Source organism: Homarus americanus, unplaced genomic scaffold (genome assembly GCF_018991925.1).
Source record: "Homarus americanus isolate GMGI-L3 unplaced genomic scaffold, GMGI_Hamer_2.0 scaffold39155, whole genome shotgun sequence".
NCBI lineage: Eukaryota > Metazoa > Arthropoda > Malacostraca > Decapoda > Nephropidae > Homarus > Homarus americanus.
In genome coordinates this window covers 7,227,738-7,250,787 of record NW_024737042.1, presented here as the reverse complement: position 1 = coordinate 7,250,787, position 23,050 = coordinate 7,227,738, and the positions used below count along the sequence as shown (strand labels likewise).

The window sequence follows — 23,050 nt, the reverse complement described above, 5'->3', positions numbered from 1 at the left end:
ATACATTGACAGTATTTGTTCTTCCAATATTAAGTACGCTGCACTTGCTGGTGTTGAATTTCATTTGCCATTTTTCAGACCACTCCTGCAGTTTATTTAAATCCCCCTGTAGTGCATTTGCATCCTGCCCTGAATTAACCTGCCGCCCTATTTTGGTGTCATCCGCAAACTTGCTTATGTCAATGCTGATCCCAGTATCTAAATCGTTACACAGCCCCACTCAGATTTAACACCATCAACCCTGACCCTCTGTTCTATCGGCGAGCCATGATTTTATCCAATTTAAAACTTTCCCCTCGATACCATGAGCTTTAACTTTTCTCAGAAGCCTCTGATGCGTTACTCTGTCAAACGCTTTGCTAAAGTCTACGTAAATAAACATCGTAATTTTCGTCTTTATCTACTTCCTCGAAGACTTTCCTAAAAAATGTCAGCAGATATGTTAGACAAGATTTTCCCTTTGTAAACCCACGATGAGAGTCGTAGATTAATTTGTTTTTCTCTAGGTAGAACATATGGTAATTAGAGTTTCTATAGTACAGTTGGCTATTTCATTTAGGATGTATCATTTTACACCTTAACATTACGAAACCTTCCCTATGTTAGTGGTATGATTATGTTAGTTAGATTAGGTGGAGTACTGATGCGATTTATTTATGACGTAATATGTTAATCATGTCGAATGTTGGAGTTATCACTCAGATAATTAGCTTTCCAATAACGTTATATCAATGCCGTCATCTTCCCCGTGACGTAAACACATTTGGGTAAAAGATGGTTGACGTGTGTAGGCGATGTGACCCAGCGGAGGGTGAGGAAGGTATATTAGGGGTAGAAAGAGGTGGTGGCGCCTCACACTTACCCTACCGCAAACATGACTGGTGTGCTGGTGAAGACCTGCCTGCTGGGGGCCCTCGCCCTTACCCTCCTCCAAACAGGTATATACACACACAATTCTTAAACACATATGCAATGACTTGCTCTATATATGTACAGTTACACTTTTACTCCACACTTAACCACAGTTGTTACACACACACACACACACACACGTGACATAATATTAATACAGAAGTACAGCCTCACAATAACAATTACACACAGGGAAAACATTACCTTAAATAGATCAATGCCCATAAGTAAATTTTAGTTTACATTAAAAAATGGAATCACATTAAGCTAATTATTCATCACCTGAGAACCTGATGTCATATCGAAGACTTTAATCATATTATACATTATTTAGACGCTGATGTAGTACAGTTATACACCATGTAATAGTGTAGTACATGTGCAGTTAAACATCCTCTGGTGGCCCCACAGCGGAGGCTCAGTGCCCGGAGGTGGTCATCACCAACGAGTGGGACGGCAACTACCAGGCGGACTTCATCGTGGAAGCTCCTGCAGACAGCAACGGCATCAGTCTGGACCTAACCTTTAGCTCCCCCGTGGACAGCATTGAAGTAAGTTGGAGTTGTTTTAGTTTGTTGACGATGGTGTTGATACGTTAATGCGTCTGTCAATGTGAGGTGTCTCCGGTAGTGTCTGGTGGAATGTTTTTAAGGCTGGATGGGTTCGGTTTAGCTTCTACAGTTTGTGCAGTAAAATGAACGACAGCGGGAAGGTTTCTGAGGTACGAAGGTCATGGTGTGTGTTTATATGGATTATCTACCTAAATTACCTAGTAATGGAGAAGTGTGAGCGAGTTTTCATTAACACGTAGTAAACACAACAAAATTACACGGATATTGTCTTGTCTTAACAGTTCTGGGCTGGCTCGGTGACCAAGACAGACGACACACACTTCACCCTCGTTGACTCCAAGACCGACGTGCACGAGGGAGATCAGATCAAATTTTCCTTCCAGGTCCACTTCTCTGCCTCCAAGCCTTACGTCATCACCGAGGTGCTAAACGGCTTGGAAATATGCGGTAGGTGTTGACACGTTGTAGGGGCGAAAGTCTGCTGTCACCTATTATAGGGAATCTAATTCCTATAATACTTTACTTTCTTTTTCTGTTTCACTACTTCAATATTTACTGTACTTTCTGACTTAACTTCTGACCTGTGGTAGCATGACTCGCTGGTAAATGTAATAATGGTACCATGATATGGAGGAAGTAAAGGTGGGCACTGTAGGAAAATAATACAACTAACATAAATAAAAAATGTTTTATTAAAATAATTCTAGACTTGACTACTTCCAGTAACACACTAGTGCCAATATCAACTCCATGGCAATACTCAGACACTTGTCAACAAGGTACCTTACATATTCCACAATCATAAGAACATAAGAATGGAGGAAACTGCAGCGGGCCTATTGACCCATATTGGACAGTCCCGTTTATACCCAACCCCTATTGCTCATATAAGCATCCAACCTATGTTTGAAGCTATCCAGTGTATTCGAGTTAATGATGATATTTGGTAACTTGTTCCATTCATCCACTACTCTGTTTCCAAACCAGTGTTTACCTATTTCACGCCGAAATCTAAATTTGTCTAATTTAAAACCATTGTTACGAGTTCGCTCCTGGTTGGATAGTTTGAGTACCTTTGTAATGTCCCCTTTATTTAACCCTGACTTCCATTTATACACCTCTATCATGTCGCCCCTCACTCTACGTCTCTCGAGAGAGTGCAAATTAAGATGCTTTAACCTGTCTCTGTATTCAAGGTTTCTAATGCCCTGGATTAGTCTTGTCATTCTCCTCTGGACTCTTTCCAAGGATTCTATATCCATTCTGTAATACGGTGACCAGAACTGAACTGAACTGCGTAATCCAGGTGAGGTCTCACAAGCGCTAGATATAATTTTAAGATGACCTCCCTAGTCTTGTAACTAACACTCCTTTGTATGAACCGAAGTACTTTATTAGCCTTGTTACGAGCAAAAACACATTGTTTACTTGGCTTAAGATTCCTACTCACCCATACTTAGTGTACTTGTAGAAAACATATACACTGTAAATATACATAGAGTACACTTGGGATCCAACAACAACACAGAGAACCTGAGAGATTGTTCTCGTTGACAGAACAGGACTCGTAGCACTGGTATTCCAAATAAATACCTCCCTTGCTACTCCCTTCTCAAGAAAACGTGGCGGCCCTCACACTAGGTTAACTCCAGAAACTCATACAATTGGAGATGGTATACCAGAATACACGGGCGAAATTACGACCCACGCACTACTCAGAGGTAGACTCATACCAACAACGACACGGCTCACCACATAACCGTGTTGGCGGAGATATCCGATCTTATGGACATTCATCCATCTCCAAATACTAGTGTGGGCGTCGTCCCGGGGTCGACAGGACCAGCTTGGTCTAGATTGCCCACGAGGGAGCTAGTTTATTGAGCACCCCCTTACATCCTGTGCAAGGTGAAGCGCAGAAGCGTTTACAGTGCCCATCAGGGAAGCATGCGGAGATCATGCTTGCCTTTATGACTCAAGCATTAAGGGCGTAAAAGCCTGAAGGGTCATGGGTTTTGTCAGCAAGTTACATAAAGTGACAGAATGATGAGTGTGTATTATTACAGGAGGGAAATTTCCGATACCATATATCTGTTTATGGCAAAGTGTGGCAGGTCCCTAATAATGTCAAGTGCCAGGCCTGTCACTAGGAGGGATATCTGGTTAGGGAGGGAAGAGGTGTTGGTAACGGCTGGGGACCTGTAGGAGGAGGTCATAGGGCAAGTGAGGATGTAGGGAGAGAGGGTGTGAGAGTCGGTTGACCACAAAGTTTACAAACGGTGCAGCCAGGCTCAGGGTTACCTACAGGTACCTGTTTACGGAGTGGGGTCGTGGCCAAGAGTGAGTGACATGAATGTCGTAACATTTTAGCTAGGCTGAAGGCACATGAACACTACTTAAAACACACCACAGCTACGTTAATGGCTCACTGCATATTCACACAATAAATAACTAAGTCAAAAACATACGTTTAATGTTTACATTTCAAACAATTATCTCACTTCTATAATACAAGACTGACAACACTTTCTATATTACATCGGATTCTCTGGTGCTGATATATCAAAACAGATTGACCAGCCTCGAACGGCCGCCGTGTAAGAACACACGAGACGTAAGATACAGCTGACAAACCTAGTACTACTCCACACACAATCTCTGAACACGAAATATTCGACATAAAATATACAAGATGCCTTCAACAAATTGACTGTATAAAAAATTCATTCACTCACAATTTCAAATTCCCTGAACATCCCGAGTTAATAAAAAAATACCCGAGTCCCTAAGTGAGTAAACAAAAGGAAAACGCAGGACTAAGACATCCTGAAGTGGATAGAGAACGGACGTCTCTACTTGGAGTCTTAACGTTTCACCTCTTTTGTGGGCGCTGTAGCATAATATGAATAATTACGTGTTGAACGGACTAACTGCACAAACGTGACCATGACAACGTGACCCAGCAAATTATAGTTAAAATATAAATTAAAGTCAGTGGTGGTGGTCACGTGTGTTTATCTCTGCTTATTTTTTGTTTTTATATTATTGGGCACTCCCCTACATCCTTGTGTAAGGTGAAGCGCAGAAGCGTTTACTGTGCCCAACAGGGAAGCATGCTAAGTTCATGCTTGCCTTTATGTCTCATGAATTCAGGGCATAGAAGCCTGAAGAGTCAATTGTTTATGTCATCAAGTTATTGGAAGCTCCAACAACTTGTCCCTGAATACGAATTCGCAACTTTCGATTTACACCAGGTACCTACTTTACTGCTAGGTGAACAGGGACTAATGGGGGCTAGGAAGTATGTCCAAACAACTTCCACCGGCCTAATGAGTTATGTTTATGTCCTTCAGTTTGTATCTTGACGTGGTACTTTGACTCCTGCAGTTATAGAAGTACTCTTGGCCACAATCTCCCTCCATAGTGTCTGTAAGCTACCTCAAACTAGATTTAAGTAGAATGCCATCAAGATTGGCTGAGAAAATAAAGTAAAACAGATAAAAATTAATAAATTCTCTCTTTTGTATCGTACAGACTTTTATTCCCGCTGTTTCTCTTATCATTATCTCTCTCGTTACTTCCCTCTTCTTTAACCGCCGCGTCTATCACCACTTACTCATTCCTATACCCCCCCCCCTCACGCCTCCAGACACGATCTACACTACGCCTGCGCCTCCGTCAACACCCGAGCCCCTGGCCAACCCTTGTGACGCCACCGATATGAAGCCTTATGACTACAGCCAGGTTAGTAAAGTACCAACGCTTACTGGAGCTTGATAATATGACAACTGAACTTTGTAGATAATTTTTATCTTTCCTTTTATCCCACGTCCATTATAGCTTATCCCTTATCCCTTGCTTCAGGTTTCTTCTCCTTAGTCTCTTGTTTCAGGTACCCTCCTCCATTATAGCTTATTCCTTCTACCTTGCTTCAGGTTCCTCATTGTACTTTGCTTCAGGTCTCTCCTCCTTTGCTCTTACTTCAGGTCCCTTCCTCCATTTTCACTTGCCTCATTCCACGTGTCCCTCGCCTCTCGCTCCTCACTGTCTCACACCTCGTCCTTCACTCCCAGGTACTGTGTATGTCGTACGTGTTCTACGAGGCCCAGCGATCAGGTCCTCTGCCCGCGGATCAACGTGTCACTTGGCGAGGCGACTCTGCCCTCGACGACGGCTCTGATGTGGGTCATGACCTAACTGGCGGCTATTATGATGGTGAGGAGAGGGAAACACACACACACACACACACACACACACACACACACACACACACACACACATACTCCTGATTTATGTACTGTACAGTCCTGTAAATGTATTCAATGCATATTATATCATTATGTCTAAATCAAATGTAAGTCTGTATATTTTCGGCCACCGGCTGCAACTCTATTAATAACCGTTTATTAATATTATTATTATTACACACACACACACACACACACACACACACACACACACACACACACACACACATCACCCCCCACAACCTCTCCTAATACTTCTCATTCCTGGCCCACAGCTGGCGACTTCGTCAAGTTTGGGTTCCCGATGGCTTACACCGCCACTGTGTTGGGCTGGGGTCTCATAGACTTCGCTGAGGGCCACGAAGCTGCTGGTGAGTGTTACTAACTAAAACTAACTAACTTATCAACTAACTTACTAAAGCTAACTTACTAAAACTAACCAACTTACTTACTTACTGTGACATAAATGAGTCTGGCTGGTGAAGGAATTGGCATACTTGTGTGGCAGCGTACTGACTTTGCTGTGTCTCTCGCAGGTCAGCTGGAGTACGGTCAGGCGGCACTTAAATGGGCCACCGACTACTTCCTCAAGGCTAACACCGGCAAGAACGAGTTCTACGGACAGGTGAGACTTCAGATATTTACCGTACGAATGACCACAGCATAAAGAAACTTTGTGATACAGTTTTATTTCACTAATTATACCTTCGAGTTAGCTAGTACAGAATGATAAGTGACTACAGTGTAATATGTATACAAGAACACTTTTAGGGTGATGTAGTGAATGTCTAATTACTGAAATCATATAGTAGTTGAGGTAATTGATTCTTCATAGTACAAATATTCTGTACTGAGTAATGCATGTAATAATACTGTACACTTGTGGGGCTCAGACTGTGAACAACGATTCGTGCCTTAACATTTGGTCTTAGATTCCCTTGTACTTGTACTTTAATTTAATAAGATGATCTATAAGACTTATATTACTCATCTGTAGGAAAATGAGTCATATGCCTTATAAATGATGACCAGGCGAAATGTTGTGTACTGCGAGCGTTAAGTACCTTTGAAACAATGTTAATAGCTTATAAATTGTTCGTCTCTTTTGTTTCTTTGGATATTTGCGATTTAAAGAAAATGAAGCTGGATGGAGTAACTTAACTAAATAGAAGTATATAATAATTTTCACTTTACCATCCAAATATGTTCAATCTTCTTTACTATGAATAATTTTTCATATGATTTAGACAATATATCTGAAAACACAACGTAAAAATATAATAAGTTCAATGAATTACATTTTCACACTTGAACTATATTAAGTGATGTGGAGCGTCTGTATACAATTTCCTTTACCCGTGTACCAATGAGGGCTTGGTAGGTTTTAATAATATTTTTTTTTTTTTTTTTTACGGGGAGTAGCCCAACCGGGCACAGGTCACTGACTCACATCGGGGCCTGGGGGCGAAAATGTAATAATAATAATAATAATAAAGAGCCATAAAGAAACACACAAAAAAACATCAAGAGTGAGAAACAATATACAGTATGTATGTGGTGTTGTCAATGGTAAGAGAAACAATTGAGACCCTGCAATTGTGTGTAAATGAGGCAGAAAGTCACGAGAGTCTTACTAGATCATACCTCAGTATGCTCACTGGGGCCACACAAGGTTCATTTAAAGGATAATTGGAATCCTACACGGTAAAGTTACATTATATCCTTCAGAAAATCCTCCAGGATATATTAATATATTTGAGAAGTATGCAAAGTCTAATGAATTTGTAGGGTTTATTCACAATCTACTGAGAGCCACATAAGGTTAATAATTATATATCCTAGTAAAAGTGTTGTAGGATCCAAGAAATGGGCTGAGCCAGGCACACACGCTATAACACTCGCGTTGTGCTTCAGGTTGGCTCCGGTCAGAAGGACCATGCCTATTGGGGACGACCTGAGGACATGGACATGGAACGACCAGCCTGGAAGATCGACGAAGCTGCCCCAGGTTAGTCCAGAACTTACCAAGCTAGCGTGTCAGGAATCCTTCATCAGGGTTCTTTGAAAAATCCTTCATCTGTACTTTTTGAAGAGTCCTTAATCCGTATTTTTTGAGGCGTGTTTGTTCCTTGATCTTTATAATTCATTAGCTCATCCTTCCCTTCTCCAGGAACGGAGTTGGCCGCTGAGACAGCTGCTGCCCTCGCCGCTGCTGCCATGGTCTTCAAGGTAATAACGGATGATTTTATGTCCTGGTACAGTCCTTTACTTTTACTTTTATCCTCTTCACTGATCGGCTCGTTAGCCGCTTGGGCGATCGGTCACGTCTGTTAGGCACTGTTGGCAAGTACTTGGCACCGAGCTTACACTCGGTGCCGTCACAACACTTTCTGGTAGATGGTTCCAAGAGTTCACAACTCTCACTCCGAAAAAGTTTGCCCTCACAGTTTTCTGGACCTGCGGCTTCTTCAATCTTGAGCTGTGACCCCTTGTGGGGCGAGCGTCCGCCAGCTCCAGGTACGGACACTCGACTGAGTAGTGCCCCTTGAGATGCTTATACACCTCAATTAGGTCGCCCCTTGCCCGTCTGTAGTATAAGCTAGGCAAGTTCAGGCGCTCCAATCTCTCAGGGTAGTTGAGGTGCCGAAGTGCAGGCACCAGTCTGGTGGCCCTCCTTTGAACATTTCCAACCAACTGACAGTCCCTGGCATATCTTGGAGACCAGACGGGGTGACAGTACTCCAGATAGGGAAGCACTTCACTCTTAAAGATCGTTACGAGGGACAGACCGTCTAGATATCTGAGCGAACTTATCATGAGACCTAATAATTTATTTACCTGATTTCCCTTCTCGCAATGGCCCGAGAACTTCAGCTCATTGTCAACATACACACCTAGGTCCTTCTCACATTCAGTCTCAAATTGTCCAGTTTCTTCACCTCGTTGGGATATAATATGATGTGCCTCCTTACCGTTGGTACGCCCCAGGTGCATCCTCTTACACTTCGTGACATTGAATCTCGGCAGCCATTTCTTCGACCATTCTTGGAGCTCACAGAGATCCTTCTGCAGCTCTTCACAGTCCGCTTGGTTCTTGAATTCCCGAAGTAACTTGGCATTATCTGCAAACATTTGTATTTATTTATTTTTTTTGTTTTACGGGGATTAACCCACCCTGGCACAGGTCACACACCCACATCAGGGCCTGGGGGGCGAAAATGTAATATTAATAATAATAATAATATAATAATAATAATGAAATTTATAATAAAAAAAGAATAAAATAATAATGATAATAATAACAATAACAACACTGTAGTAATAATAATAAAGAACCATAAAGAAATTAAAAAAGTGAAAAAAAAATAATAGTGAGAAACAATATATGTATGTTGTGTTGTCAATAGTAAGAGAAACAATTAAACATAAGAACATAAGAACATAAGAAAGTGGGATACTGCAGGAGGCCGACTGGCCCATACAGGGCAGATCCCTTTCACACCCATCCCAGCACTTCCATGTGCCTATCCAACTTCGTCTTGAAGCTCCCTAGCGTCCCCGATCCTACTATAGCACTCGGTAGCCTATTCCACATATCCACAACTCTATTACCAAACCAGTGCTTGCCTATATCCTTTCTGAATCGGAATTTATCTAATTTAAAGCCATTTGTTCTAGTTATTTCGTTATTACTGAGCTTCAGAACATCTTCCATTTTACCCTTGTTAATCCCACTTACCCACTTGAACACCTCTATCATATCTCCCCTAACTCTACGCCTCTCTAATGAATGCAAGCCTAAGCTTTTCAGTCTTTCTTCATATGGAAGGTTTCTAATATTATGGATCATTTTTGTCATTCTTCTTTGTACTCTCTCCAAAGAATCTATGTCCATTCTATAATAAGGACACCAGAATTGAACCGCATAATCCATGTGTGGCCTCACTAATGCTAGGTAAAGTTTCAAGATAACGTCAGCAGTTCTGTTACTCACACTCCTAGATATGAACACAAGAATCCTGTTTGCCTTGTTGCGAACGCTAATACATTGTTTTCTAGGTTTCAAGTCGTTGCTAACAAATACACCTAGATCTTTTTCACAATCTGAGTTTTCTACTTCCGTGTTACCTAGTTTATACTTAACGTTTGTATTCGTCTTCCCTATCTGTAGTACCTTGCATTTATCAGTATTAAAATTCATTTGCCAGTCTACTGACCACTCATGTAAGGTATCTAGATCTCTTTGAAGGTGTTCAAAGTCACTGTCTGAGTTTATCAGTCTCCCCATTTTGGTATCATCTGCAAATTTACTAATCCTACTAGTTATACCTAAATCAAGATCATTAATGAATATAACAAACAGCAGAGGGCCTAATACAGATCCCTGGGGAACTCCGCTTTTGACCGCACCCCAGTCTGACTTAAATCCATTTATGCTGACTCTTTGTTTCCTACCAGTTAACCATGACCTAATCCGTTTTAATAATGATCCACCTATTCCATGTGCTTCTACCTTCCTTATCAATCTCTCATGAGGGACTCTATCGAATGCTTTACTGAAATATAAATAAATTATGTCATATGACTTATCATTATCTACCGCTTCATATACTTCTGAGAAAAAGCTAAGCAAATTTGTGAGACAAGAACGTCCATGGGTGAACACGTGCTGAGAAGAATGAATTAAGTTGAATGTTTCAAGGTGGCTTCTGATTTTTGTAGCAATAATTGACTCTAGCAACTTGCCTATGATTGACGTGAGACTAATGGGACGGTAATTTGATGCAATTGACTTATCACCTTTTTTGAAAATCGGAACTACATTTGCAAGTTTCCAAGCTTCTGTGTGTAAATGAGGCAGAAAGCCAGATCAGCAACCTGGGACTTGATCACAATTTTCGTGATGCCATATGGCAGCAGGGTCTACCATTAGACAACACGTTAAGCTTCCAATATCTTCCCAGGCGGTAGTACCTCCCTGTTTGATAGCTGCCTACTACCTACAACGTCAGGCATGTCATTTATGAAACGAAAAAACAATAGCGGGCCCAATACACTGCCCTGTGGTACCCCGCTTGTGACAGGTACAGATGATGATTTCGTGCCTTTAATCACCACACACTGCTTGCGGTCATGTAGAAAGTCTTCTATCCACGCTAGGACATTTCCCCGAATTCCATACCCTTCCAGTTAGATTTTCAGCCTTTCATGGGGTACACTGTCGAAAGCCTTGGCAAAATGTAGGTGTATATTGTCAATAATACCACCCCATTCCAGAATATGGGTCCAAATATCCAATACCTCGAGCAAATATGTTAAGCAGGAGCGCCCCGGCATAAAACTGTGTTGGCAATCCTTTACAAGGTTGTTTCGTAGTAGATGTTCCATCGTGGCATCTCTGATAATACTCTCAAGTACTTCACATACTGGGCTGGTCAGGCTCACCGGTCTATAGTTGTTCGTGGAGTGACGATCGCCCTTCTTGAAGATAGGACTCACATAAGCCATTTTCCACTCAATGGGGACCTTTTGCTCATCCAGGCATTTACAGAACAGGATCTTCAGGGGCTCGGCAAGCTCGTTGCACAGCTCTCTTAGCACTATGGTATGCACCGTGTCAGGGCCGGAACTCGTATGGACCTTTAGCTTTGACAGTTTATTTCTTATACCCTCTTCTGTGAACACAATGTGGGTCAGTGCTGTGTCGAACCGTCTGTCCTCAAACGCATGAAGGGTACTCGCATCCTCTCTTGTGAACACCGAGGAAAAGAAGCTGTTCAATGCCTCAGCTTTATCCTGGTCTGAATCTGCGTAAATACCATCTTCAAGCCTCAGGTTTGATACTCCTACTCGCGTTTTTAATTTCGACTTTGCATAGCGGTAAAACGCCTTTGGGTTTGATTTGACCTCGTTTGCAACCAGCCTCTGGGAGTCCTTTTCAGTCTTTCTACAAAGGCCTTTGCTTGGTTCCTGGCTCTTGCATACATCATCCTGTCCTGCCCATGGTTTGACCTAACCCACTTCTTGAATTTCTGTTTTTTCTTCTTAACTTTGTCGACCGCCGCATGGTTCATGTGTAGGGATCCCATCGTATTCCTAGAGGCACTGGGTTTGTTCTTGGGTATATATTCATCGATCAATTGGGTCACTTTACTAGTTATGATATTCAGCATAGTGTCTGCGTTCTTGTGCCTTAGTGAGTCAGGCCAGTGGATTCCTTTCATTTCTTCCCTCATCCAGTCGTAATTTCCCTTGTAATATTTGCACCTTGGCCTGGCTTTATCTTGAACTAGGTAACAGTAAATCTGAATGACAACACTGTATGGTGACTGGTGCCAACTGGGGCAAGATGTTCCAGTTTGGCCACCATACCCTCCTCGTTTGTTATGATAAGGTCTAGTGGCTTGGATGTTTGCTCCCCTCTGTAATGAGTCGGGTCTCTAACATGTTATAACCCATGTACATTGTACACCCGTCCCCGTTCCTCCTTGACTCCTCCCTCTTCTGCTTCAAGCTCTCCAGTCAGTTGTTTGTCTGTTTATTATATGATGGCCTTACCCAAGATGTCCTGTACCTCTCTCTCCCTTCCTCAAGTGCATTTTTATTTCTGCCTTGCTATTTACCCTACTTACCCCGGCAGGAGAACGACCCAGATTACTCGGCGGAGGTGTTGGACGTAGCCAAGGAACTCTACGATTTTGCTGACAAATTCCGCTTGACCTACGACAAGTCCATCCCTGACGCCAGCGCCTACTACCAGTACGTTGTGTTTCTTCCTTTGTTGCGTCAAATATATATATATATATATATATATATATATATATATATATATATATATATATATATATATATATATATATATATATATATATATATATATATATATATATATATATATATATATATATATGCTGATAACCCCAAGGAAAAAGAAAACCCGAAGTTCCCAAGCGCTTTCGTGTAATTCACATCTTCAGGGGTGAGTACAGACTAAGGAGAAGTACATAACAATGTATATATATACAGAGGAGGGTGAGATCAAGTCCACAATGGTCAGGTATTAGGTAATGACCCTACTAATCTTCAAAAAGCACCGGATTCGGTATGTTTAATGAAACTGGATTCTATAATGTTCCTACTTCTCACCCTCCTCTGTATGTATATATATACCTTGTTATGTACTTCTTAGTCTGTACTCTCCCCTGTAGATGTGAATTACACGAAAGCGCTTGGGAACTTCGTGTTTTCTTTTTCCTTGTTATCAGCATATACCTGGATCAGGCGCACCTATAGTGATTTATTTGCATATATATATATATATATATATATATATATATATATATATTTTGACTATCGCTTTGTCTGTTCCTTCGTCTGTCTATCTATCTATCTATCTTCTTTCGATCTATCTATCTATCGATTTTCTGCCTATCTATCTATCACTATTTGATTACATCCAATATAGTGGATCCTACAGGGTGGCTATAATGAAGGATTCCTCCTTTTTTTTTTTTTTTTTACGGTATTAGCCCACCCAGGCACAGATCACTGACCCACAAAAAGGCCTGGGGGACGAAAATATAATAATAATAATAATAATAATAATAATAATAATAATAATAATAATAATAATAATAATAATAATAATAATAATACAGGGTATAATAATTAAAAATATTAATAATAATAATACAGGGTATAATAATTAAAAAAAATAATAATATAATAATAATAAATAATAATAAATAAAAAATGAACAAAAATAAATACAAATTATAATGAAAATGAAATCAAATAATAATGGTAATAATAATAAAAATAATAACAACAATGATAACCATTGTCATGGATTTTTTTGTAATGTCTAAGTGTGGATTATATTATATCAAGATTATAATATATAAGGTTTCTTATATTTCTTACCGTAGAGTTCGATACCTTCACACTGGTTACTTACAGGAGATTATGGTGTATCTACGTAGAAGTTCACTCCACCACCCGACATTTCATGATTTATACTTGATAAATGATGATTTAATGAGTTCCATTAATTTCCAACATTCATATAAGTTATTGGTTAAACTTTGTCATAACCAATCAGTCATTACCTTTAGTAATAATAAGATAGGATCACAGATACGGGCAAATAATTGCACTTACATTTATTTGTCAAGCTTCCATAAAATGATTTACAATTTGTATGGATATAAGAGTCACTCACATTCACGCTGTAATAAAATGATTCTTCTAAAAGAGGGAATTTTCAACTTGGCGACACATGTGATTACTCTACTATGGGTATAACTTAACAGACCCTTAATCTTCAAGCGATACATTTACTGCCAGCCTGGATTGCTCTTGTTGCAATCAGGCTTCCGCACAAGAACTTCTTTCACGGGGAATAACAACAAAAAGGTACTCTTGGGTTACCACACAGTCTCGCGTCACTGACAGTCACTGTAGACGGTTGTCGCGACAAGAAGAACGGGTAAGAGTGACTTGATTAACCACTTAGGTTCAGTAGGCCAGCCTGAATTGCTCTTGTCACAACCAGGCTTCCACACGTGATTTTTCCATGGGGAATACAAACTTAGGTTAACACACTGAATCTCGTGTCGATCACGATCACTGTAGACGGGTGTCGCGCAGGAGAACTCTGTAAGCGTGACTTGATTATCCATTTACTGTAGGTTTGATAGGCCAGCCTGGTTTGCTCTTGTCGCAACCAGGCATCCACACGTAATATTTCCACGGGGATAACAACCTAGGTTAGCACACTTAGTCTCGTGTCACTGGTGGTACACAGGACAGGGTGGCGGTGGAGGACTCTGTGTGGTGTCCCGTTCCCTTCAGGAGGGAGAGGGTGGGGACGACGTTTTAACTAACCCATGGCCTAGGGGATACTACTCATATTTCGTTTTGGGGCGTGAGGCGATGGACAGTACAACACTATCTCACTGGCCTCCCCCTATCGACTGAGTAACACACTATTAATGGAAATAATATGTCCCAGTCATGGCTCGCCGGTTGCCTTATCTCTAGTAAAACAAACTTTGGAGTTGGTTGCGTAGGTAAGCCTAACGCAACCCATGACAACCATAAATAAATAAAAAAATGAAAAAAATAAATCAAGAGTGAGAAACTATATACAGTATGTATGTTGTGCTGTCAAAGTAAGAGAAACAACTGAGACTCTGCAATTGTGTGTAAATAAGGCAGAAAGTTAGATAAGCAGCCCGGGACTTGGTCACAATTTTTTTTATGCCATATGGCAGCAGGGTCTACCATAGACAACACATTATGCTTTCAATATCTTCCCAGGTGGTAGTACCTTCCTGTTTGATAGCTGCCTACCACCTACAGATTTTTGCTACACTTCCTCCATGTTAGCATCTCGTGCCTCTCCCCCTCACACTCTCTCCCTCACACACTCTCCCTCACACACTCCCTCACACTCTTTCCCTCACACACTCTCCCTCACATACTCTCCCTCACACACTCCCTCACACACTCTCCCTCACACACTCTCCCTCACACTCTCTCCCTCACACTCTCTCCCTCACACACTCTCCCTCACATACTCTCCCTCGTTCTCTTCATCCATTTTGCTCTTAATATTGTATCCCTACTTCTTACACGACTTTTTAAGTCCCCCTCCCCCGCTGTGTATAGAGGGTAGTATAGTGATCTATATCTGTCAGTCTGTATTTAAGCACGCCAGTCTCACCCAGGGTCATGTTTATCACGATGCGCAAAAATAATCAACAATTAAGGCAGAATTTTACCTGATTAGATAGGGTTTTTGGTTGATTTTTGCACCAGAGAGAGAGAGAGAGAGAGTAAAATAAACATGGTGCTGATGGTCCACAGTTCATGGAGTGGGTTCGGAGACGAGCTGTGTTGGGCGGCGCTGTGGCTGGCACGAGCGACTGGCGAAGACACCTACCTTACCCGCGCCAGGGGTCATTGGGAGGAATTCCATCTGGGCAAGGATGCTGTCCTCCAGTTCTCCTGGGATGATAAGAGAGCCGGAGTGTTCGTAAGTCCTTTTGGCTTTGTTTTATGACCCCATGTTTGTTAAGTACTCTGGTGACGCCCTTGTTTGAAGATTACTTAGCTGTCTGGTCAATTCTTGTCAACCACCGGCACCAACTCACTTCTTCCACAGGAGCTGTTTTGGCTACTGGACGGGTCTCAGGAGTACCTGGACGCCCTCAACAAGTACCTGGACTGGCTGAAGGACGGCGCCACCTACACCCCTGAGGGCCTCGTCTTCCTGGACAGTTGGGGCGCCAATCGTCACGCTGCCAACGTTGCCTTTATCTCTCTCTGGGTCAGTCGTTCTCTAAACACGGTCATCAGATCACTTGAAGATTAGACCCTAACTTATTTTACATGGTGGTTAAACACCCTAATGCTCCTTGGTGGGTTAGGTGGGTTAGGTTAGCGTTACGGTGTTTGATCATCAGGTGAAAAAAGCTGGGGGTTAATCATCAGGTGGTATCATTTGTCTTAAGCCAGAGTTCCTTATTTCATTAATTTATGAATAGACGAACAAAGTGTATTTGTTGAAACATGGCAGGTGTGGTTGTTGAGCCGAGGAAAAGGTGGTGAACTTACGTCATAATGTTCTTCCTCTCAGGCGGCCAAGAACGGAATCAACACGGAGGCCAACAGAGAGTGGGCAGCTGGCCAGGTTGACCAGCTCCTGGGGGCCAACTCCCGTCTCAAGATGTCTTTCGTGGTGGGTTATGGCGACAAGTACCCCGAGAGGCCCCACCACCGCTCCAGGTGTGCACGATAAAGACCACCACGCGATAATTTCTGGGATAACGCAAAACTATTGATAGTCGGGCTGGGATACAATACAATACAGTACAGTACAGTAAAATACAATAGTTTACTGTCAACACAGTACACTACAATAGTTTATATATAACATGACGTCACCTTGATTCATTCTAGTTGTTTGAGTCTTGATAATAAAACAAAAATAAATTATACTTGGGTCATCTTAATTTGGGAAATCTTAACTTGCCATGTTAACTTGGCACATCTTAACTTGGGCCATCTTAAATTCGGCTATCTTAACTTAGACTATCTTAACTTAGGCCATCTTAACTTGAGTCAACTTACAATACACTAACCTGGGTGTCGGTCCACAGCTCGTGTCCGTGGCCGCCTAAGGTGTGCGACTACACGTGGGCGTACAGCCAGGACGGCCCTAACCCTCACGTCCTGTACGGAGCCCTCGTTGGTGGGCCCTCCCAGGTGAGTACAGTACCAGGTTAGGCTACGACGCCCCTGTCATTTCCCTTCAGACTGTTCCTTACGTTCCTCTCTCCCCTTAGACCGTTCCTTTCGTTCCTCTCTCCCCTTAGACCGTTCCTTTCGTTTCTCTCTCCCCTCAGAGCGCTCCTCACTTTATTCTCTACCCTCAAACCGTTCCTCACGTTCCTCTGTACCCTCAGACCGTTCCTCACCTTTTTCTATACCCTCAGAACGGCGACTACAAGGACGACCGCGAGGACTTCACTCACAACGAGGTCGCCTGTGACTACAACGCTGCCTTCTCCGGGGCTCTGGCGGCCATGGTCGAGCTGAACTGAGAAGTCCTCCCCACAGTCACCCACCTACCCTGGCACCACCGTCACCCACCTACCCTAGCACCACCGTCACCCACCTACCCTAGCTCCACCGTTACCACCCACCTACCCTGGCATCACCGTCACCCACCTTCCCTGGCACCGTCATCCACCCACCCTGGCACCACCACTAACCTTCAGCCGGGTACCGAGAGTGACAGACATGTTACTCTCAATAACAAACTATAACACATGTTCTCTCTCTGATGATATATATATAAACAAACGGGTGACCTTGACAAGACTGATGCTAAAATTTACCGAACTGGTGCAAAAGTACTAAAGTTAGCATATATTATTAAACTGATGGTTATAGCATAAAAATAAACTGTACTATGATGTAAGTTACTCCGTATAACTTGTATTTCCATTAAATATTAAGATAATGACTGAGATTATTAATGTACACATCATTGTTAACGGAAATGTTTATCTGTAAAGAAGCTGATGGCTAAGAGAACATTGTGTGTATGCGTGTGTGTGCGCGCGCGCGAGCGCTGGAAATCAGGAGTAAACTACATTATCAGTAGAAGTTATAGAGTCCTCGAAACTATACGCTGTTATATAGTTATAACTTGTTTAAACAGTGAAAACTGATGTTCGCTCTCATGTAAACTAGCATCAGCCTAACCTAACTTTACCTAACTTTACTTAACCTAACACAACTTAAACTAAACTAACTCGACCTGATCTAAACTAAGATAAACTAATATCCAATATAACCAAACGTAACCTAACCCAACCTTACTAAATAACCCTAACTTAACCTCAAACTACCTAACCTAACTTAACCTAACCTAACATAACTTAACCTAACCCATCCCAAACATAACTTAACTTCTATCACATTAAGTTACGATACAATGATATATATTTTCTCTGCACTACACAATAGTTAAGGCCATGAATCGTGTGTTAATGAATCAGTAACACCTACGAGACGTGTTACCTGTGAGTGTCTGCCTCGCTCACCACCTGTCCCCATCCACGACCCTTTCACCTATACCGAGTTATTTATTGAGCTTTAGGTGCTGAGAGGAAGTGTGCGCGTGCTCGTGCGTGCGTGTGTGAATAGTAATAATAATAATAATAATAATAATAATAATAATAATAATAAACGGAAAGCTGAAAATATACAGTTGCATAATTGGGGAATGGGTCTCTTGATTGACAGATCATATAAAAATAACATAACATAATATAAATATGATATATAATAACGAGGTGGGAGAAGGTTAGGCATTTCAACATAGTGACACTGCAAAAAGGTAAGATTGACTGGGAGTGAATACATTGGTTAATTATAAGCTATTAATAATTTTTACAATGGTTGGGACTGGGCTGTTCTTATAGCGATCAGTACGTGCTCATATGGGCTGGATGCGGTTGTGGTGTTGAACAGCAATTCTCGGACGTGTGTGTGTGTGTCAAATTATGAATTAATGGCAAATAATTTAGGTGGTGTTTTGTTATTGTACCGCTCACCACCTTGTCGTTCCCACCGCATCTCGTCCATGCCTCGTCCCGCCCCGACTCTCGGTGACACCTTGGCACCCCAAGGACTATAAAATTTGTAATAACAGCCGGAGTAGCAAAAGAATGTCTGGATCACCTGACGATTAAACACCCCAGATTATTTCACCTGATGATTAAACAACCAACCTAACCTTGTGATAGCTGTTTTGGTATCACATTAATTGTTTTAAATAATTCTGGAACTCTTTAAGTGGCTGGGTTTGATGTAAACACTTATAGCTGCTGCTTCTTTATTGTAGAAGCAGCTATATGCACAGATATAATCTTAGAGTATAATTATGAATTCTCTACAGGGAAGTATAGTGAATGCACCGAGATAACACTTGAGTTACGTGTCCGACTTACCTGTCCAAGTGGTAATCGTATACTACTGGCCTCTCTTTCTCTTCGGAGGCGTGGGAGCGAGCTGGCCGTTTTGATTAATCAGCTGACCTGAGCTTAACCTTTGAGGGAGTTACAAGCTCAGCTGTCTGATGTCGCCAACATCATGTTGACTCACATGTTGAAAAACTTGGTTAATAAGTTGGTGTTATTCATTCGGGTGAATATTTATATAGAGCAAAGGTGTTGCTGAAACCAAACCAAACCAAACCTAACCTAACCAAACCTAACCATGAATTGACTAAAAATATAAACTCAAATATCAAACGTCTCATTTTAAGATAAGTCATCATGTGTGTTGAAGCGCCAAAGAGACGGAGAAAGACAGATATATATATATATATATATATATATATATATATATATATATATATATATATATATATATATATATATATATATATATATATATATATATATATATATAGACAGGCAAAGAGACAGACAGATAGGGAGATAAAGACAGACAGACAGAGAATCAAACCGAGAGACAGAAACGAGAGAAAACAGAAAGACCACGAGTCACTGATATAAAGGTCACTTGTGCAGCCATGACAGTGTGTTGGGCATATATACACAGGTGACGGCGACTGAGCTCTCAACACTACCAGCTGACAAGACCACACACCACCTCACTCTACGCTCTCTAATAGTCCGAGACTCACACAGGTACAACCGCAAAAAAAAAAAATCCTTTGTAATGTCTAATAGTTATAGTTTTTTGTTTGCATCTACTTAAGATTGAACTGATTAATGTATACGTGTTTATGGAACGAAATTGTTGATTGATAGAAATCTAAGATCACCTGAAGATTTGCTCCCAGCTTATTTCTCCTGAAGATTAACGATGTTAATGTTGGTGTCAGGGTGGTTATTCTTAAGGTGAAATAAGCGGGGGTGTAATCTTCAGTTGATTCGATGTCTATAATAATTACAAAACTCATTCAAGGTCCACACGACCATACCTACTGAGACCACCTAGAATCCTAGATTATATGAACCAGAGTAGCTGCCAGTACTGTGGGGCTACATGAAAAATTCGATAATGAACAAACTAATATTCTTATGCTGAGACAAGGAGTGCAGCTACAAAAACAGTTCCTGTACAAATACTGATACAATACCAGTTCAGGTAAAAGTACATACATTAATACAGCAAGAGTATTGGTAGATGTGTGTACAAGCGCTGGTGTATGCTGAACAAATTGTTTAGTATTGCTGCAAATTTTTAGCGTCAAATAACATTATTATTATTATTGTTATTATTTTATTACATTATTATTATTATTATTATTATTTTATTACATTATTATTATTATTATTATTATTATTATTATTATTATTATTACATTATTATTATTATATTATTATTACATTATTATTATTATTATTATTATTATTATTATTATTATTATTATTATTATTATTACTGTATTATTATTATTGTTGTTATTTCCAGACTCTGGCTCAGCACCTTCTGCCAACAGCCACTGGACGATGTGGATGGTGATGTTTCTGCTGGCTGCCAAACTCTCTTTAGGGTGCGGCACGGAGGACCTGCTGACACCTGACCACTACAGTGTGAGAGAAGCAAACACCAGGGCTCTACAGAGTGTTTCCTCGGGGTCTGTTTCTCTCTTTGATACCAAATTGGTGGAGGAGAGAATGAGAGACGACACCGACTCCAAAGGGCACCCGAGAGTGAGGTTTCCTCATCACTTTGGAGGCCATAAAGACGTGAGAAGAGTACTAGACAACACTGACAGGCGAGAACACTTACCTGTAGATATTCTCTTGTCACTAAAGCCAACAATTCTAGAGGACAAGATTCCTGTCATTCTTCACGACTCGGAGAGAATGACCGTGAGTGTCCTCGACCAGTACCTTCACGCCCGACCTCACCTCCCCACTGTGATCTGTGACATCTCTGACGACGCCCTCCTGAAGGCGGATTGGTTGGATCAATACAACGCGGCGTTGTTCCTCCATATCCTTCTCTTCAGCTCAGTAAATATTGTGGAGTCTTTTGCAAAGGGACTTCCAGAGCGGATGTGGATCCCGAGTCACCTCCTGCTAATTAACGTCAACGCCTCCGTCGACGCTTCCCGTCTATTGGCTCAGGAGAACTTCAGCTACAGTCCTTCCCTCACGCTGCTGCAGCCTGACATGAGGAAAGAAGAGACCCGCTACCTCATCCTCACTCACGAGATCTTCCGCCCCAACAATAAGATCACCAGTCATGGCGTATTCAGTTTTGACCATCGGCAGACCTACTCCACTGTCTTTCCCGACCGGTTCTCCACCTTCTATGGGTATAACCTGCACCTGGCTAGCTGGGTTAATGACTTCCCTTACTTGGTGCCCGGCACCACGCTGGAACAAACCTCAGGGATATGTGCCAACATGCTCGGCGAGATCTCTCAAAAACTGAACTTCAGCGTGACTTACTACACGGAGCCTGACGACCACCTGTGGGGTGAGGAGGTGAACGGGTCGTGGGTCGGTATGATCGGTGAAGTCTGGCGCCGGGAGAAGTGAGTCGGTTGTAAACAGTTTGTTAGATAACAATAATATTAGTCTAAGTCACAGGACGTGTGACAGGTAATGTTGACATCTGTTCGTCTATACACCAGAAATTAGGCATAAATTTTTATAGGTGTCAGTGGTTTATTTTTTGTTAGCTATACGGCTGTCAGGTGCCACGCCTCTCTTTATTTTTATTTTATTCATTTTTTTTATCTTGGACAACTGATTATCGCTTCATCTCCGTTGTCTTTATCTTCTTACAAACTTTTCTCAACAGCCGCTGAAAGAAAGTGACCCATTGAGATTCTACCTCAGTGGAATTTTTTTTTCTTGTCTTGGTGTGAAAGTCAATCATTTCACTCCTCTCCTCCCCGCGTTGCAGGGACCTGTGTGTCAACGTGATGGTCATCCAACACGACAGGTTCGAGGCGGTCGACTTCAGTGTGTCCTACTTCATGGACTCCTTCAGTTTCCTGATTCGTAACCCCCTTCCTCCCCCTCGCTGGTGGTCCATAGTGCTGCCCTTCACGTGAGTTAACACACACACACACCCACACCCACACAGGTACGTCAAGTTTTCCAGGTAATTGAGTTTCAAAGATTCACGTGTTTAATTTTGTACCTATGAGAAGACGCTATAAGATATTGTTTCCCCAAAAGTCAGTGCAATTGTCATATACTGATTGACTTAAATAAACCAGGGAAGGGGGCTCTGACATTACTAATTAGTAATTAGTAATGTCAGAGCCCCCTTCCCTGGTTAAGATGTAATAGTTGGGGGTTAATCTTCATGTGGTCCCCCCAAAATTAACTTTAGGAATTCTTTATTACTGGTCTCAGGTAGAGTCCCTACATATGTAGGGAGTCTAGTCTCAGGTGTACACGTCTCCGGTAGGTGGCAGACGTGGGTGGGTGTGCTCGCATCTGTCATCGTCGTCTCGGCAGTCCTCGTCTTCATCCTCAAATTACTCTCTCAGCTCAGGGTGAGGAACCAACCTAACCCAACCCAAATTAATTCTGTAGAGCAGTGGTTCCAAACCGGGGAGTGTGAGGCCATGTTAAAATATGAAGTAATTGCCTGTCCCTCCATATTCTCCTCCCCGGCTCGGCAGTCACCACACGACGGGCCGTTTTTACTTCGATAACTTAGTCTTTTCTGCTTCCTTTTGCTTTCATTGTTATAAGAATAACACAGATAAATATTTTTATAGCGTGAGGAACACGATAGAAG

General features: G+C 41.7%; 2 protein-coding genes across 2 annotated transcripts in view; both read left to right on the top strand.

The window, feature by feature from the left end:
- The first annotated feature begins 827 nt into the window (after positions 1 to 827).
- On the top strand, positions 828 to 17,765 carry LOC121872646 (endoglucanase E-4-like). The gene is made up of 15 exons (XM_042375570.1): positions 828 to 938; positions 1,324 to 1,463; positions 1,766 to 1,931; positions 5,134 to 5,228; positions 5,558 to 5,699; positions 6,007 to 6,102; positions 6,268 to 6,356; positions 7,646 to 7,739; positions 7,902 to 7,960; positions 12,372 to 12,490; positions 15,602 to 15,770; positions 15,900 to 16,064; positions 16,374 to 16,522; positions 16,897 to 17,002; positions 17,233 to 17,765. Exons 1-15 carry the CDS (start codon positions 875 to 877, stop codon positions 17,338 to 17,340), a joined length of 1,761 nt encoding a protein of 586 aa, XP_042231504.1. The 5' UTR covers positions 828 to 874; the 3' UTR covers positions 17,341 to 17,765.
- A 2,990-nt stretch (positions 17,766 to 20,755) lies between these two features.
- Positions 20,756 to 23,050, top strand: part of LOC121872787 — a 34,295-nt gene continuing 32,000 nt past the window's right edge. Inside the window, exons 1-3 of the mRNA XM_042375845.1 lie at positions 20,756 to 21,827; positions 22,202 to 22,348; positions 22,715 to 22,802. Of these exons, the coding sequence (XP_042231779.1) occupies positions 20,791 to 21,827; positions 22,202 to 22,348; positions 22,715 to 22,802 (1,272 nt within the window). The 5' untranslated portion in view covers positions 20,756 to 20,790. The remainder of the gene's footprint in view (positions 21,828 to 22,201; positions 22,349 to 22,714; positions 22,803 to 23,050) is intronic.